This window comes from Pollachius pollachius (genome assembly GCF_949987615.1).
Source record: "Pollachius pollachius genome assembly, chromosome: 4".
NCBI lineage: Eukaryota > Metazoa > Chordata > Actinopteri > Gadiformes > Gadidae > Pollachius > Pollachius pollachius.
In genome coordinates this window covers 11774189-11791115 of record NC_136937.1, presented here as the reverse complement: position 1 = coordinate 11791115, position 16927 = coordinate 11774189, and the positions used below count along the sequence as shown (strand labels likewise).

General features: G+C 49.2%; 2 protein-coding genes across 2 annotated transcripts in view; one reads left to right on the top strand and one right to left on the bottom strand.

Moving 5' to 3' along the window:
• Window positions 1-797: 797 nt before the first annotated feature.
• trim69 (tripartite motif containing 69) lies at window positions 798-5883 on the top strand. Its single transcript, XM_079734147.1, has 6 exons — window positions 798-1782; window positions 2283-2378; window positions 2744-2977; window positions 3703-3725; window positions 3832-3947; window positions 4594-5883. Exons 1-6 carry the CDS (start codon window positions 1036-1038, stop codon window positions 5136-5138), a joined length of 1761 nt encoding a protein of 586 aa, XP_079590273.1. The 5' UTR covers window positions 798-1035; the 3' UTR covers window positions 5139-5883.
• Window positions 5884-6352: 469 nt separating this feature from the next.
• The window catches only part of LOC307075176 (bone morphogenetic protein 1-like), a gene marked incomplete at both ends in the record, with an annotated part of 12970 nt that continues 2395 nt past the window's right edge, over window positions 6353-16927 (bottom strand). The window contains 19 exons of the mRNA XM_079735680.1: window positions 6353-6487; window positions 6995-7242; window positions 7854-8067; window positions 8335-8462; window positions 8661-8786; window positions 9267-9450; window positions 10028-10188; window positions 10661-10786; window positions 10968-11163; window positions 11427-11572; window positions 11933-12049; window positions 12247-12349; window positions 12469-12584; window positions 12973-13097; window positions 13493-13598; window positions 14073-14251; window positions 15183-15300; window positions 15758-15898; window positions 16378-16485. Coding sequence (XP_079591806.1) covers window positions 6353-6487; window positions 6995-7242; window positions 7854-8067; window positions 8335-8462; window positions 8661-8786; window positions 9267-9450; window positions 10028-10188; window positions 10661-10786; window positions 10968-11163; window positions 11427-11572; window positions 11933-12049; window positions 12247-12349; window positions 12469-12584; window positions 12973-13097; window positions 13493-13598; window positions 14073-14251; window positions 15183-15300; window positions 15758-15898; window positions 16378-16485 — 2777 coding nt within the window. The remainder of the gene's footprint in view (window positions 6488-6994; window positions 7243-7853; window positions 8068-8334; window positions 8463-8660; window positions 8787-9266; window positions 9451-10027; window positions 10189-10660; window positions 10787-10967; window positions 11164-11426; window positions 11573-11932; window positions 12050-12246; window positions 12350-12468; window positions 12585-12972; window positions 13098-13492; window positions 13599-14072; window positions 14252-15182; window positions 15301-15757; window positions 15899-16377; window positions 16486-16927) is intronic.

Sequence of the window (16927 nt, the reverse complement as noted above, 5' to 3'; positions counted from 1 at the left end):
GATGAGGTTATGCATGCGGTAGCGCTGCAGCGTTTAACCTCTAGAGGGAGTCCTCTCCATCCAACCACACCAGAGGAGAGTAAACATACGAGTGTGGTGATGAAAAAAATACTTTGCATGGATTTGGATACTTTGTTTGACTTCAGCAGAATATATGTGCAATAAAACAGCTCCTAAATGTAGTCTTTCCATCCTAGTGTTTATCCTCGCTAACAATAATTAGTTTGCGGCTGCAGAGTAGTGTTAAAAGACGAAACAGGAATATGCAATTACCCATGCTACCACACACAACTTTCTCTCTCTTTCTCTCCATCTCTTTCTGTTTCTCTCTGTCTTTTACTCTTTTCTTGTGACGCACACACACGCGCACACACACACACACACACACACACACACACACACACACACACACACACACACACACACACACACACACACACACACACACACACACACACACACAGAAAAACACCCAAGTCCCATGTATCGGATTAACATATTTGGCAAGGAACGGCACAGTAGATGAATAGTCCAAAAGAGAAGTCCAGTCCATCTTGCCCTTTTAACCCCGGGCATTTCCAATCAAACCAGCCCACCAATGGGACTTCCAGGGTCCACGGTCACTTCCTGATGCCCCAAGACAAACACGGTGGGAAGGACGTACAGGCTGTGTGCAGCCCTCCCCTTTCCTATCCCAGTCAACAGGAAGACTGTAGCCTGCAAGGAGACAGGGAGAGGGAGAGGGAGAGGGAGAGAGAGGGAGAGAGGGAGAGAGAGAGAGAGGGAGAGAGAGAAAAACTCCCTTTTCCCTTTTCCGTTCTGCCTGGGAAAAGATAAAAGTCACTCAATAGAGACAGAGAGATATAAACCCCTATCCTGCTGGGAAAGAGAGAAAGAGAGACAGAGGGCGATAAGCCCCATTCTGCAGGGAGAGAGACCGAGAGAGAAAGAGAGAGAGAGAGAGAGAGCAGAAAGAGGACACGGTGGTCGAGCAGCCCACAGAACAACAAGAGGAAACCGGAGCAAGGCGGCGGCATGATCAACACTCAGAAAGACGTGAAGAAAATCCAGCTGCACTACCTCCAGAACGTGGAGAAGATGAAGCAGGGCTTGAAGCCCGAGAAGAAAAGCTGGAAGCCCAAAGACGCGGAGCTCCTGAGGAAGTCGGCCATGGAGAAGCAGCGCAAGCCCACCAAGGCGTCCCAGCAACCAACACCACCGCCCCCACAGCAGCAAGCGTCCAAGGCCTCCAGGCAGAGGCTCAGCAGGGACCTGACCTGCTCCATATGTCTGGATCTGTTCAAGAAGCCCGTCTCCCTGCCCTGCGACCACATCTTCTGCAAGGGCTGCATCGCCGGCTACTGGGCCGGCCCCAGGTCCACCGGGCCGGGCGGGACGGGCTGCTGCCCCCAGTGCAGGAAGGTGAGCCCCGGGCTCAGCTACAGGCCCAACCGCATCGTGGCCAACATCGTGGAGAGCTACTGCCAGGGCCTGGAGGAGGAGAAGGGGTCGGGGGACCAGTTCCAACAGGTAGAGGGGAAGCTGGACCTGGAAGAGGAGGAGGCGGAGGAGGAGGAGGAGGAGGAGGAGGAGGAGGAGGAGGAGGATGACGTCAAGGTTGCCCCTCCGCCGCCCCCGGTCCCACGCTGCCTCAGACACCGCGAGGAGCTGAAGCTGTACTGCGAGGAGGACCAGGAGCTGGTGTGTCTGGTGTGTGCGATCTCCCAGGGGCACCGGAGCCACAACCTGCTGTGTGTGCAGGAGGCCGAGCAACAGTATAAGGTGAGTGGTCCGCCCCCCCCCCCCCCCCCCCCCTTAAAGAGCCTTAAAGAGTGCGGTCTTAGTGACACACACTGCAGCAACATCATCATATTCATGTGGTGTCGATTGAGGCATTTTAATCCGAAGGGTTTGACGACAATACCGTGAGTGTCAAACCCATGACTCAATGCATTGCAAACACCTTCGGCCGTCACTTATATACCGGCGTTAAGGTTTGCACGGAAAGTGTACAAACCTCTCCGATTGGTTTGCACATTAAACCTGACTTCTAAACTGGTTTGTATTCATTCAAAGCACTCCATTAATAATTAGTGTTGTCTCTGTGTGTGTGTGTGTGTGTGTGTGTGTGTGTGTGTGTGTGTGTGTGTGTGTGTGTGTGTGTGTGTGTGTGTGTGTGTGTGGGTGTGTGTTTTGTGTGTGGGGGGGTGTGTGTGTGTGTGTGTGTGTGTGTGTGTTTGTGTATGTGTGGGTGTGTGTTTTGTGTTGTGTGTGTGTGTAAGGCTTCTCTGAACAGCTCCATAGACTCTCTGAAGACGGAGCTGGACACCGCCATGCGTTGTGACGAGGAGGCTGAGGAAGAGGTGCAGAAACTCAAGGTGAGCGCGACGTCTGCAGAACATGATCCTATTTCAATTTTATTTAAATAAACATTTACTATTAAAATGATCTCTTTGAGTCCATCCATAGCAGGTGGGGGGGAAAGCTAACGTTAACTGTAAGTTTTATTATGCAGTCAGTATGTTATTCCTATACTAATTGATCATTCATGTCTGCATGCATGTCAATTCTATACTCATTGGAGGCAAGACAACTTTCGTTTGCTAAATACAGCCTCCGCTTTTTGTACAAAAGTACTCTCTCCCAACATTGCCAGTATATGCAATACAGTATCTGCACGTTGGCGGATACTGTAATGCGAAGCAATGAATTGCAGGTCTGTGACCTTTGACCTCTGACCCAGGAGCACACGGCGGACCTGAAGCAGCGCATCGAGGCCCAGTTCAGCGACCTGCACCAGTTCCTGTACCAGGAGGAGAAGCTGCTGCAGGTGAAGCTGAAGACAGAGGAGCGCCGCGAGCTGATCCGCCTGGACGAGCACAAGGCGCTGCTCTGCGTGGAGATCTCCCGCCTGCAGGGGGCGCTGCACGAGGTGGAGGAGCAGCTGCAGGAGCAGGACCCCTTCGCCCTGCTGCGGGTAGGAAAACACTACCGTGTCCATTGGGATGAGTCTGTTGGGTCTAGTTCATTTGTTAGTTACAGCCTCAAAGGGTTTCAACAAACACATCCGTTGTCATTTAGTCTAAAAGGCCCGGTGGCTTGAGTTGCTATAGCTACAGAGCACTAAAATCAGTCCCATCTGGAAGTTGGTTTACATTAAGTAACCATTTGGAGGAGTCATCCGCAGTTTCAGCTCTCTTGATAAGAAGGCACTTACATGTGGCGAGGGAAGCCGTAAATGCTTTTTTAAGCGATGCTGTAGCGGTAAACAGTGGCGTGACTTCCCAGGTCAGGAACAAAAGAGGGAAGGGGAGTCCCAGGGTGGAGACAGGATGTGGGCCGCAGCGATGACCTCACCTCATCCAGAGAGCGATAAGTAGCTGTTGGGAGTTAGCGGTCGTCGGTTAGAGAGGGGCTGGGTTGTGCTGAGGATTCCAGAGAGAGGCTCTGGTTGGCTGAGGACGGAGTCTGGGTTAGACGGGGCCCGGTGGGCTCAGACGTCTGGGACTTTCCCCGTTCCGTCCCACCCTTCTCAGGGGGATCCAAGAGTGTTGGGATTGCGTGAGCTTCCAACCTCTGAAGTCATGTGAACATAACAGCTTAGCCTCCATGCAAGATGTTGCAATACTAATCACAACAATCTTTGTCTGTTTGTCTGTCTGTCTGTCCGTTCTTCCCGTGTGTCCGTGTTTCCTCCCACAGGGTATTAAGACCCTGCTCCAGAGGTGAGTCATCCTGTGGAGGGCGGTGGTAGGGATTTGGGTGTTCATTTCTCCTCCAGCCGAGAATTTCCTTTCATCTAAAGATCTATGTGTTTGCTGTTCTTGGCAGGCCGTCTGTGAAGTTTGAGAGGCCCGTGCTCACGCCGCCCAGCCTGTGTGAGGGCCGCTTTGCCGGGCCCCTGCAGTATCGAGTGTGGAAGTCTCTCAAAGGGAGTCTGTACCCAGGTACTGCTGCACACTTGCGAAGACACTAGCCTATCTGAGACACTAGCCCCACCGTCTGAGACATAGCCTGCCTGAGACACTAGCCCTTCCGTTGAGACACTAGCCCCCAGTATGAGACACTAGCCCCCAGTATGAGACAGTAGCCCCCCGTCTGAGACCCTAGCCCCCCGTATGAGACACTGACCGCCCGTCTGAGCCATAAGCCCCCTGTCTGAGACACTAGCCCCCCGTCTGAGACCCTAGCCCCCCGTCTGAGACACTGACCCCCGTCTGAGACACTAGCCCCCTGTCTGAGACCCTAGCCCCCCGTCTGAGACACTGACCCCCCGTCTGAGACACTAGCCCCCTGTCTGAGACCCTAGGCCTCCTGTCTGAGACACTGACCCCCCGTCTGAGACACTAGCCCCCTGTCTGAGACCCTAGCCCCCCGTCTGAGACACTAGCCCCCTGTCTGAGACCCTAGCCCCCCGTCTGAGACACTGACCCCCCATCTGAGACACAAGCTCCCTGTCTGAGACACTAGCCCATCAGCGGCACTAGCCCATATGAGACACTAGCCGAACTTAGTCACCAGCCCGTCTAACTTCGTCTGTTTTAATAACAATTTTTTCCTTCCGCTGTGCGTCTGTGTTTCCGTCCAATCCAGTCCCCGCCGCCATCACCTTCAACGCCAGCACGGCCAACCCGTGGCTCAGCCTGACGTCCTCGCTGACGTGCGTCCGCTACCAGACGTTCAACCGTGCCATACAGGACAACCCGCACCGCTTCAACGCCGCGCTCTCTCTGCTGGGCAGCCAGGGCTTCACACATGGCCGCCACTACTGGGAGGTGGAGGTGCACAGCAGCGCCGTGTGGACGGTGGGCGTGGCCCGGGAGTCCGTGGACCGCAAGGGCGTCATCAAGGCGCTGCCCGCCAACGGCTTCTGGACACTGTCGCTGTCGTACGGCGTGCAGTACATGGCGGGCACGTCGCCGCCCAGCGTGCTGGCGCTGGAGGAGCCGCTGGCGCGCGTCGCCGTCTACCTGGACTACAAGCGCGGTCTGGTGTCCTTCTACAACGCCGAGAGCATGACCCACCTGTACACGTTCCGGGAGCGCTTCGCCGAGACACTGTACCCGTACTTCAACCTGGGCTTCCTGGACAAGGTGCACGAGAACGAACCGCTTAAAGTGTTTGTGCCGAAGATCTGAGGTCGGTGCTGTATATGTGAAGTCGGTGCCCGGGTTGGGGGGACGGGGGGACGAGGGTGCCTGATGTTTGGTGGTGGAAATGTGACCCGAGAATGGAAGGTTTATAGAGTAGGTTATGTGTGTATGTTTGACAACGTAAATCTACAGCAATGTGAAAAAACATGTAACAAATGGTGAACATGTGCTGTATCTCGGATCAAATACTCGTGAATAACTTAACTAGTACTATTCTTCTGATAAAGAGAAAGTCTATAGCAATATTTGTGTTTTTACTTGATTTTACCTTTTATTAGATTCTTGGTAATGTTTCAAACATTACTGAAACAGACATGTTTACTGGTTCGCTAATAAACAACAATTAACATTTGAATGCCATTATAATAAAAAAAGATTTACCACCAATTCACGATTTAAAAATAGTCAGCGCTTGAGTGGCATGAGAGTGAGACTGTGCTAGAATATATTTTTGGAATAGTTGGTTAATCAGTTCCAAGCTGTTGGACCTTGAATGAAGAGTTTCTCTGAGGTAAGCTGAACATGAGGACATTCATTAACTTAGAGGTACAAGCATGTTTCGAAGACCTGGAGGTCTCATTGCACCACTTACTTGATTAAAGATGGGCAAGAACTTGAAAGACATTTGCTCTCCAATCAGCAAGCCTTCCAACCGTTTAAATGCACAATCAGCATGACAAAATCCCAATTGACCCTATATGAAGTCTTAACTTCCAACCTTCTAAATGTTTTTTCCAAGGAATACTAATCATGTATGTTACAGATTCAATAAAAAATAAAAATAAAATAACAAATAAAGTCAGAATATCTAATATCTATTGCTATATGCGGTCCTCCAGTGTAAATGAAACAAGATACTTGAAGAAGATCAACTCCAATACAAATTGCATTGAAGACAACGGATGCCTTCAGAACAAAGGCCTCAGTCTGAAACAAACTACAAGCTATAAATACACTACATCACAACCATAAATACCACGCTGCCGCATATAAATACACTCTACAACATCCTGACCACACACACACAACTCTGTCATGCATCGATCAACTCATAAGGAGTGGGTTTGAGTTCAGTCTCAAATCTAGTCCTCCATGGCCAAACAATGGTTTAAGCCTCTACACAAGCGTGGCGTTGCTCTCATGCATTCGCTTGACATCCCTGTTTGCCAGGAGTCGTGTCGTCCCCTTTGGTTCTGCAGTCACTGGCTGTCGTGTAACATGTCCTGGAACTTGGTGCTTCTGTAGCGCAGGTGGAAGCCCTTCTTGTTGACGCTGTCGTCTGAATGGAAGAGCAAGACGATCGTGTCGCCCGCCGAATACACTTCTTCTGGCGGCTGGGGAAAGGGAAGTAGTGAGTTCAAAGACAGCACGGTTAGGCTCCACGTTTATGTATAGTCATACATAAGAGCCCAAAGGACGACTGTTATGACATGGCTTATTTAAAGAGTATTGAATGTCCTTGTTTAAGCTAGCCTGCAGTATTTTCGTTAACTACTTTCTTTCGTTTTCTCTGCTTTGAACTCTGAGACCACTTTTTCCTGATGTCAGGGAGTCTTTCTGGAGGACATAGTTTGCATATTTTCTTTGAGACAAAGGGGGTGAAGGAGTTTATTTCTATTTTCCATCACCTCTTGAGTAGATAGCAAGAAGGGTTATTCCCCAATTGGAACAATGGTGTGTTTTCTATGGTTTTGGCCTACATGGAAGTGACTCATCAATTGTTAAAAAATTCATACTGCAGGCTAAGGCCAGTGTTGAGGGTCATTCCTTTTTCCTGAGAAAAACACATGCATTTTTCCACCAACAACAACAACAAGAGCTTTTCAAGATGGCCACCTCACCCCGTTACCGCAGTACCGGCCGAGCCTCGGAGCGTTGAGGTCAGCGCCGTCATAGAGCTCGATGTAGTCATAGCCGCAGTCCGTCTCCTCCTCCGTCTCGAAGAGGAGGAACTCCACCTCCACCCCGTAGCCCTTCTCCGCCCACACCACCCAGTGGCAGTCCACGCCGGGCGGGTAGTTGTCGCCGAACTGTGCGTGTGAGTACAGGTCTCTGGCCTGGACCTTGGCTCTGAGGGCCCCGCCGCACTCTGGGGACGGGAGACCACGGAATGAGAGACGGGTCGGGACTGCAGAGGTCGTAAAAAGTAAAATAACACAAGGAATGCGGCCTGGGCAGAAAAACACACATAATTGATATTCTGCTCGACTGTTTTGTCTAAAGTTAGTTTGAAATGTGGAGAAACACATACTGTCCCACACAGTATAGCATTTACTGTGGAGACTTACATTTTGCACGCACACTGTAGCAGACAGCGTAGCATTATGTGTGGAGAAGTATATTTTGCAAGCACACGGTATAGTATTGTCAAACAGATCATTCCTGTCCATCTGTCTATTCTTTCACAGGGGGTTTGACAGTGAGTTCAGATGAACTCTGTCTCCTTCCCTTGATGCCTACCTGTGTAAGTCTCCTTCCCTTGATGCCTACCAGTTGATGGCTCCTTCCCTTGAAGCCTACCTATTGATGTCTCCTTCCCTTGACACCTACCTGATGATGTCTCCTTCCCTTGATAACTACATGTTGATGTCTCCTTCTCTTGACACCTACCTGATGATGTCTCCTTCCCTTGATAACTACATGTTGACATCTCCTTCCCTTGATGCCTACCTGTGGATGTATCCTTCCCTTGATGCCTACCTGTGCTATGGGAGAGCTCAAAGCCCCTCTTCTGGACTGAGTTATCAGAGTAAAAGCGCAGGAACATCTGGTTGCCGCTGGAGATGAGAGGGGGGGGCTTCTTGGCGCCGCAGAAACGTCCTAAACTGGGCGCACGGGCGTCTTCTCCGTCATGGATTTGGAGATGATCGTAGACGCACTCCAAGTGAGCCTCCATGTCAAGCTCATTAAAAGCCTGAAAATGATGATCGAGGATTATAAACTAAAGGTAACTTTAAGGAGCTAAAAAGGTAGAGAAATGTCATGTTACATTTGTTTGAGCTAGCCTTCCATTTTTAGGGTGGACTCGGTTGGGAGAGAATAGAGAGCAGAAAAGGCAGAGCTTTCATTTTTTTCAAATTTTGAACTGCAGCTGGCCTGAAATCGCAGACGTTGCATATTCTACCTTTATTCAATCGTATTGATATACATAAGAAATAGCACCCTCTGGCGGCCAACATACAATTTTAATCCTGTGGCCCGGTAGGGTGGCCAGAGACCAGGTGCAGGCCTTCTGGCTGGGGTAGGTGTCCGGCCAGTTGGGGCTGCTGAGGATGCCCGTCGAAGCGGTCACCATCTGGTCGCACCCCGCTGGAAACGTTCAAGCATGAATTTGAATCCCCATCACACAGAGACCAAACAGATTGCTAGGAACTTCGGGTTCTCATTCAAGAATTCCTCCAGACTGACTTTGTTCTCCTTGTCCCTTTTAGGAACCTGATTTAATGTAACATTGTTAAATGTAGAATCTAAGGACAAAACTCATTCATTTCAACCGCAGAACGGTACCTGCCTTGCAGTCGTGTTTATTCCCGTGCAACACAAATCCTCTGCGGCAGCGACAGGTGTAGCTGCCGAAGGTGTTGACGCACTCCTGCTGCCAGCCCCCGTTCTCATGGGAGCACTCGTCTTTATCTGGGGGGGGGGAACAGAAGGCCTGTGTGTTCTGCCTGCGTGTTATACAACACAACGCGTCATGATGTAAACATCATGTTCCAATGTAAAACTTAACAGCATAAATTAGGGTTTGACTAAATAAACAGCACATTTGCACACTGTCATCAGCCACCAGTGGAGCTTGTTCAGCGACAAGATGTTCCTCCCTAAGGGCAACACCAACAGACTGAGAAGCTCAATTGTCCCCTGTGCCATTAAACTGTACAACACCTTATACTTGTTTTTAACTCTTATTCTATTTGTAACATGTTTCTTGCTGTTCCTGGAATGCAATTTCCTGAGGGAACCTTCCCGTGGGATTAATAAAGTTTCTGTCTGTCTGTCTGTCTGTCTGTCTGTCTGTCTGTCTGTCTGGCTGGCTGTCTGGCTGGCTGTCTGTCTGTCTGTCGTTTCTTGACAACCGTAAAGCTGCCGATACACGTCTTGTTACGCACTCACCAGAGAAGAAGCGGGCCTGGAAGCCTGCCTTGGACACGGTGTTGTCTGACCTGAACTCCACCCTCAGGTTGTTGAGCGTGGAGGTGATCCTCTCCGGCGTGTCCGACCCACAGAACCTCCCGTGGAGCCTGGAGTCGGCCAGGCTCCGGCCACTGCTCACCTCCACGTAGTCGTACTTACAGACCTGCAGGGAGCCAACAGACCTGGTCAGAACCCTGTGCATCTCAGGGGCTAGAGCCCTGCTCACCTCCCTGGGTCAGAACCCTTCTCACCTCCACCAGGTCAGAACCCTGCTCACCTCACCAGGTCAGAACCCTGCTCACATCCAAACTGGGTCAGAACCCTGCTCACCTCAACGGGTCAAAACCCTGTTCACCTCCACTGGGTCAGAACCCTGTTCAGCTCCACCGGGTCAGAACCCTGTTCACTACCAACCGGTCGTACTTACAGACCTTCTGGGGGCCAACACACGGGTGCAGCACCCTGGCTGGGGCTGAGGTCATCTTGCTCAAGGATCTTTACCGGTAGACTGCTGACGTTGTGGATCCAACATATAACTTTTCGCCTGGGAGTTGAACACCATGAGAAAAGCCAGAAACCACTCAACCCCCCCGCCCCCATCATCCAGCCATCAATCATCCATCAATCCATCATTCATCCATCATTTATCCATTAATCCATCAACCATCATTCATCTGTCACCCAGCGACCATCCCATATCCATCATCCATCATGCAGATGGTTGAGGTGCTAACACTTACATGGTTGCCTTCGGTCTCGAATGCATCGAAGACGAGCGTGATGCAGTACTGGGCCGGGGCCACCAGTTGCCAGACACAGTTCTTGTTGGGCGGGTACTCTCTGGGCCACCCAGGGGTGCTCAGGGAACCGTTCAGCTCCGTGATGAACCCACCGCAGGCCGCTGCTGGTAGGGACAGAGAGCTCTGTTTAGAGGGACTGGGTCCGACTTGGAGGTCAGAGTTCACATGAAAACGTGAACATTAGCTCAGATCTGAAACTGCACCTCATGGCTGGGACCTGATACATCTGGGACCTGATACATCAAGCAACGAAATAATCAACTCACTATCTAACCGTCATCCATGAGGAAAACAAGCTCAATACTTTGTATGAATCAACTGAGGCTCACTCAATACAAAGAAGACGTTGGACCAATTTAAATTAACACAATGCATTGTACCTGATAGTTCTTGAAGATACATGTGATATCAAAGACTACAAGATTTGCATTCATTGTCTATACAATATGGCCTGACTTTCCAAATACTTTGGCCTCTTCCTCCCTCTACTGGCAAAAGATAAACATTCGAGATGACGCAAACGAGCAAGAGCACAGTGCAGAAAGGAGCGCGAGATCTGCTCCGTGAACTCACTCTCACAGCGGCGCCCGTCGGACAGCAGCTCGTACCCGGGGTCACAAGCGCACGTGTAGCTGCCCAGCGTGTTCAGACAGCGCTGCTCACAGCCGCCCCTGCCTGGTGACGAACACTCGTCCGTCTCTGGGGACCGACATAGAGCAGGGGAGTGAGCGATATTCAGTATCGAAGTCAAATCAGTTAAATTATTTTTTAATTGATGAATACTTTATTATTTATGTATTAATGTGTGTTTTCTTCATTGCCGTTTTATGGCCGGATAAAAAACAGCGAAAACAAGTGCTGGTTATTGAAATATCCAAACCTTTGAAAAAGGTGGCGGAAAAGCCAGCGTTGTTGACGGAGCCGTCGGACACGAACGTGATCCAGAGCTGGTTGGAGCTGCTCTGGAGGTCGGCGGGCTTGTCGCGGCCACAAAAGCGGCCCAGCAGGGGGCTGCTGGCGGAACCTCCATCCCTCACATCCAGGTAGTCGTAGGAACAGCTGTCGTGGTTCTCAATCTGGCGGGGGGTAGCCTATGTCATATTGTATCTTCTCTAAAATACGAGCGGGGCGGGCAGGAATGTCTAGGGGGAGTAATTGACTCCCAGCCTGAAGGTTGTCGGTTTGAACGACAACATCTGCACTATACCTTTGAAAAAGATGCCCAGGGAAAATTACCTACTCATCCAATATCTAGCCCAAAACATAGCTTTAACTATAGAATCGATAACCATCCGAATCTTAATACTAATGTAATGTCACTTCTTTCTCATCTTTTTACCTCAAATGACCGGAAGGAGAGGCCCACACGGAAGTCTTGGGCTACGGTGATGATCCACACACATTCTTTGTTGGACAAATAGTCATCTGGATAGTTTGGGGACTGGATCCTTCCTGTGTCTTTCCTCACATCTCCTCCACAAATAGCTGCATGAATGCACACCGAAAGAGAAGGAGAGGATTAGTGGACCGCCAGGTTAGGGTGAGTTAGGTTCTAGGTTAAGTAAGGTTCTAATAGAACCTTTTTACACAGAGGTATCATCGTAGGAGAAACAGAGGTGTCACTCTTTACCCTACTAGTGAAGATGAGTCCACTCGCCATGCTTGGTAAATAAAATGAGCAGACCCATAATTAGTGTTATGAGAGGCACCTGTGTTTGTCCTACGATGACTCCTCTGTGGAAAGAGTCCGTTGGACTCCTAATGATAGCAGTGGTCAGTCGTCTTGGTGGCTCTTGGTGGAACCAGGTGTGTCAACACCTCTAGGTGTGACCAGCGACCAGATACCTTTGTAGACCGCTGAGAAGCCTTTTCCCAGCCAGTCGCTGCTGCTTCTGAACTCGATCCACAGACGACTGTCCGTAGAGACGATGGTTTCTGGAAGCGTGTCTCCACAGAAACGGCCTTTAAAAAAAAAAAAAGTAAATCCACCAGTAAACTGAGATTATTAACCCCAGTAAAAGTAGATTATAACTTTTCTTTAGATAACCTTCAAATGTATCTGTCTGCTACTATGGACTAGTGATTATCTGGAGAAGATCCACTTCTAATAATGTCTTCTAATTAACGTCCTACTCCTAAGATGTCCCCCGTGTAGAGACCTTTGAGGGGGGCTTTCTTCCAGAAGCCGTCCCGGACCTCCACGTGGTCGTACCGGCACAGGGGGCTTCTGAAGAGGTCCATGTCCGTGAAGTTCAGAACGATCTGCGAGGAACCAAGCGTTACGGGTCAGGGTAAGGGTCAGGGATAGGGTTAATGCAAGAGAAAAAAGGCCAGGGGTTTGCTGGGTAAGAGAGGAGTCATTTAGGTCTTATGGTGTCTACCTTCTCTCCGGGTGTGACGGAGATCCTCCACACACAGTTGGAGTAGGGCGCGTAGCCGTTGGGGAACCCAGGAGAGGAGAGGTTCCCAGAGCTGTCCTGCAGACTGTCTCCACACACTGTGAACCGCCGATAGAGATGGGATGTTCAATTAAGTCCTTGATTATTCTCATCGTTAATGGACTATTGTTACGATGTGGGGTCATTATGAATTACAAGTAGTAACTGGTCATGTGGTGAGGTCTAGCATGTGAATAGTGTGTGTGTGTGTGTGTGTGTGTGTGTGTGTGTGTGTGTGTGTGTGTGTGTGTTTGTGTGTGTGTATGCATGACACACTAAACACTATATATAGGAGCAGAATGCTATGTTAATGTAGTCGACTTTTCATCATAAAATCAGCAGGGAACAGTGAGTCGTTATTTGTCAGTAGGAAGTCATTGTGACGAACAATCATGGTGTCAAAACAATGTCTGAAGACCCAAGTCCACGCGGGGAGACGTAACTTACAGGTGCATTTATAAAGCTTGCGAGCTTGAGCGATGTCCCCCTGGCTGAGTCGGGTCCGCTGGCCAATGGGAGGCCTCGCTCCGCTGACATCATCACGAGGAACGATGGTGTCTAAGAACACACCCCTTTTAAAGACAATCACACATGGCATGAGAACCACACCGCAGAACCTCTTAACCTCCTACCACACAGGACCCTCACCCATTACGGCCTATCTCCTCTCCTTACATCACTCCTCACCACTTGGACGAGGAAGGATGAGAGGCAAAACCAAGGAAAGAAAGAAAAAAAGGTTGTAAAAGGTTGACGTTCATGAGGCAGAAATAAAAAGAAAGAGGGTTAGCAGAGCTTTTGAGATATTCCCTGAGGTTCCCCACCGTGTCTTGAGAGACATCATAAAAGTCCTGCAGAGTGGACGTCAATGATGGCTGCCTGACAGTGATAAAACCCCCACTTGGGAGTAGTTCTTAAAATTGTTTTGAGTACTGTCTGCACGAGGCTCATGAGCAGGCTTTCCAACCTGGAGAAGGTGTTCCTGGCGTAATGCATGATGCTGTCAAAGTCATACTCCTCCCCCAGTGAGTCCACCTCGGCTGGCTCCATCTTCAGGAAGTTGTACTCCTGTCCTATGGAGGAAGGCGGAATCAGAGACCGAATGATGGGTGAAACATCAGCCGATACAATATTAGTGATGTGGAATCGGTTGATTAACTGTTAGAGAACCAATAGGAGCGATACTGAACATAGGCCTATTAGGTGTGCTAGGTTTCTGTCTATTAGGTTGCTCTCTATAAGGAGAGATAAGGAGAAGGACTACACAGTGCCGGAACATGACCAATAGTTTAGAGCCTATGCATTGCAAACAGAAATATTTCACTGACTTCATTTGGCTTTCGTGTCAATTAAGCCACCATTTATCTGATTTAGCAAGGACTTTACAAAGCAAAACAAAGAATACCAAACCGCCAGACAATTATATGTATACTAATCTACACAGCTTGCATAAGCGCTACATACCCAACTATAACCTATAAACACAGATATAAAAGGCTTGATTTCTGTAACGACTCATCCTAACCGGGCTATGAGACACAGCTTACCCGACTGGATGTTGTCCCTGACAATGCTGACGTGGTCGTCGCGGTCGGGCCGGGTGTGCTCGTGCCAGAAGCCGATCACGTGACCCAGCTCGTGGACCACGATGCCCAGCTTGTCGCAGTTCTTTCCTATGGAGACCCCCTGAGGTCCTCCTCCTCTCTTCCCCACGTAGGAGCAACACCTGTGTAGGCCAGAAGACGTCAGTATCACAGCAGATATCCTGTAGCTGTCATACAGACACAGGTACAGACACAGACACAGATACAGACGCAGACACAGATATAGATACAGACATGACACAGACACAGACACAGACACAGATACAGACACAGACACAGATATAGATGCAGATACAGACACAGACTCAGATACAGATATATACAGACACAGATACAGACACAGATAAAGACAAAGACACACTTTGACGACTTTGGTGATCCCAGAGTTTTGTAGACCACGGAGGAAATGGTTTAAAGTTCAGTAACAGCTTTTTTGATGCTGGCTCGGGATATTTAACAGTTGATAGAAGGAATAGGTCCATTGTGTTAAGTGTACAAAATGGTGTTAAAGGAGAGAAATGCCACCAGGGAAAAAGGAAAAAAAAAAAACTTTTTCCTGTGTTATAGTGCGTCCCGAGTGTCCACCTAGATGTATGATGGATAGATAAGCAACGTTTGCAGTCCACTGGGTAGTCTGGTAGACTGATCTATCCAGCATACATCTAGTTGGACACTCCCACTTGCGATGTCACTAAACTGCAGGAAAAGCCATTAAAAAACCTGGTGGCATAATATCACCCCTTTCAGGCGAACACATCTATCAATGTAACTTTGGACGGAACCTGCACTTCGTCACTTTGCTGTATAGTAGATTGAAATATAATAATCTCAGGTGGGGAATTTGGGAACACAGTGTGAGAGGTCCAACAGCACATAGAAAATACATTCATGCAGTGAACATCTCTTCCAATCATGAATCATTTCAACCAGAGAGAAAGTATCTATCGCATTCTACGGATTTCTTTTATGCATTCACTCTATCTGCAGTTCAAAACATATGATATTCTCTGTGCATAGTCCGTGTAATGCCTGATGAGTGTGCACGTGACTCACCCACAGGGTCGGTAGGTGAACACGATGTAGCTCTCCTCGCCAGATCTCTCGATGAACGTCACACACGTGTGCTTCTCCCAGTGTCGCATGGCCTGTCGGAATATGGCTCGCTGGCTGCCTGTAAGGTAGAGGCAGGCAGCCTATAAGTGGTAGTAGTAAGGAGTAGGATTAAGAGTAGGAGTTGTAAGTACTAGATGTTACTTTCCCCAAACAAAGAATTAGCTACAGATTGCTGTTTCTGGCAAAAGAACACAGCTCTTCCTCACATCTGCTTCCTTCCATCCTCCTCACCGAATACTCCTCAAATCCCAACATCCTCTTCCTCACATCTATCTTCTCACATCCTTCTCCCCACATCTTCCTCCTCACATCCTCCTCCTCACATCTGCCTCCCCATATCCTCTTCCTCACATCATCTTCCTCACATCCTCCTCACATCCTCCTCACAACCTCTTCCTCGCAACTTCCTCCTCAAATCCTCTTCCTCCCATCCCCCTCGCCATATCCTCTTCCTCACATCCCCCTCCTCACTGCCTCTTCCTCACATCCCTCTCCTCCCTTTCTCCTGTCCTCACCGCTGAAGTTCCCGCTGATGACATAGGGGATGATGGCGTCCGGCCAGATCCTCTCTGGCCTGGAGGTGCTGGCCCTCCTCCGACGGGCCAGTACCTCCCTGCCTGCAGCTCTTCTACCCCTGGTGGGCAACGCCCGGCCCCCTGCGAACGTCCCACAACACACGGATCACGTCAGTACTCCAGCACTCAACGCCAAAGAAGTACCTGCTTCCCCCGGGTACATGCTGCGTTGGTAGTAGACTCCACTCTTGAGGGTGAGTCTTCTGAACTAGTGAGCGTGACTCCTCTCAACTAGTGAGAATGAGTCGACTCAACTAGGGAGGATGAATCTACTCAACCAGTGAAGATGAGTACTTAACTAGTAAGGGTGAGTCTGGTCAACTAGTGAGGATGAGTCTGCTCAACTAGTGATGAGTCTGCTTAACTAGTGATGAGTCTGCTCAACTAGTGAGGGTGAGTCCCATGATCATCATGTTATGATCATAAAGCCTTTATGTTTAATGTTATTGATAATAAAATTATGTTATAATCATAAGGCCTTACATTTAATGTTATTGATAAGTAAGTGATGTAATGATCATGAAGCCTTTAAGTCCAATGTCATTGACAGGTAGGCCTACCTATGTCTGTCGGGCTGCGAGTGAGGGTCTGTGTGGGCTGCAGGACGTCAGAGGCCTGGAACATCAGCAGGTCATCCTCCTCAAGGGCCATGTCCCCCAGAAAGGCAACTATGTCATCCAAAGAAAGGCCGGAAGGACAAACACAAAAGTATGTTTATGTTTATTTTTACTAAACTTGGGTTGTATGTGAATAACCAAAAGCATACCCTGGTAACAAAGTAGAATAGTGAATGATAACATTCTGCACACAGACCTAAACTAGGCATACAATACTAGTAAATTGAACTAAATACACATACACAAGCACACGCACACACACACACACACACAACCCCCCTCCCCCCACACACACACGCACACACACACACACACACACACACACACACACACACACACACACACAGTTTAAACAGGGATAGTACGTTCAACAACCTAAACAAGCTCCTTCTATACACATCATTATTCTAACATTACTTTTGTAATCACAACAAAAGTTTTTACCACACACACAAGTTTGGGGTGTGTGTGCGTAGCCCTGGATTAGGGTGAA

What these genes read in the sequence shown, in the direction of transcription:
- trim69 (XM_079734147.1), top strand. Translation starts at nt 1,036, where the DNA reads ATGATCAACACTCAGAAAGACGTGAAGAAAATCCAGCTGCACTACCTC. An exon ending in AGGCCGAGCAACAGTATAAG is followed by an intron (nt 1,783 to 2,282) that starts GTGAGTGGTCCG and finishes TGTGTGTGTAAG; the next exon opens with GCTTCTCTGAACAGCTCCAT. An exon ending in ACCCCTTCGCCCTGCTGCGG is followed by an intron (nt 2,978 to 3,702) that starts GTAGGAAAACAC and finishes TTCCTCCCACAG; the next exon opens with GGTATTAAGACCCTGCTCCA.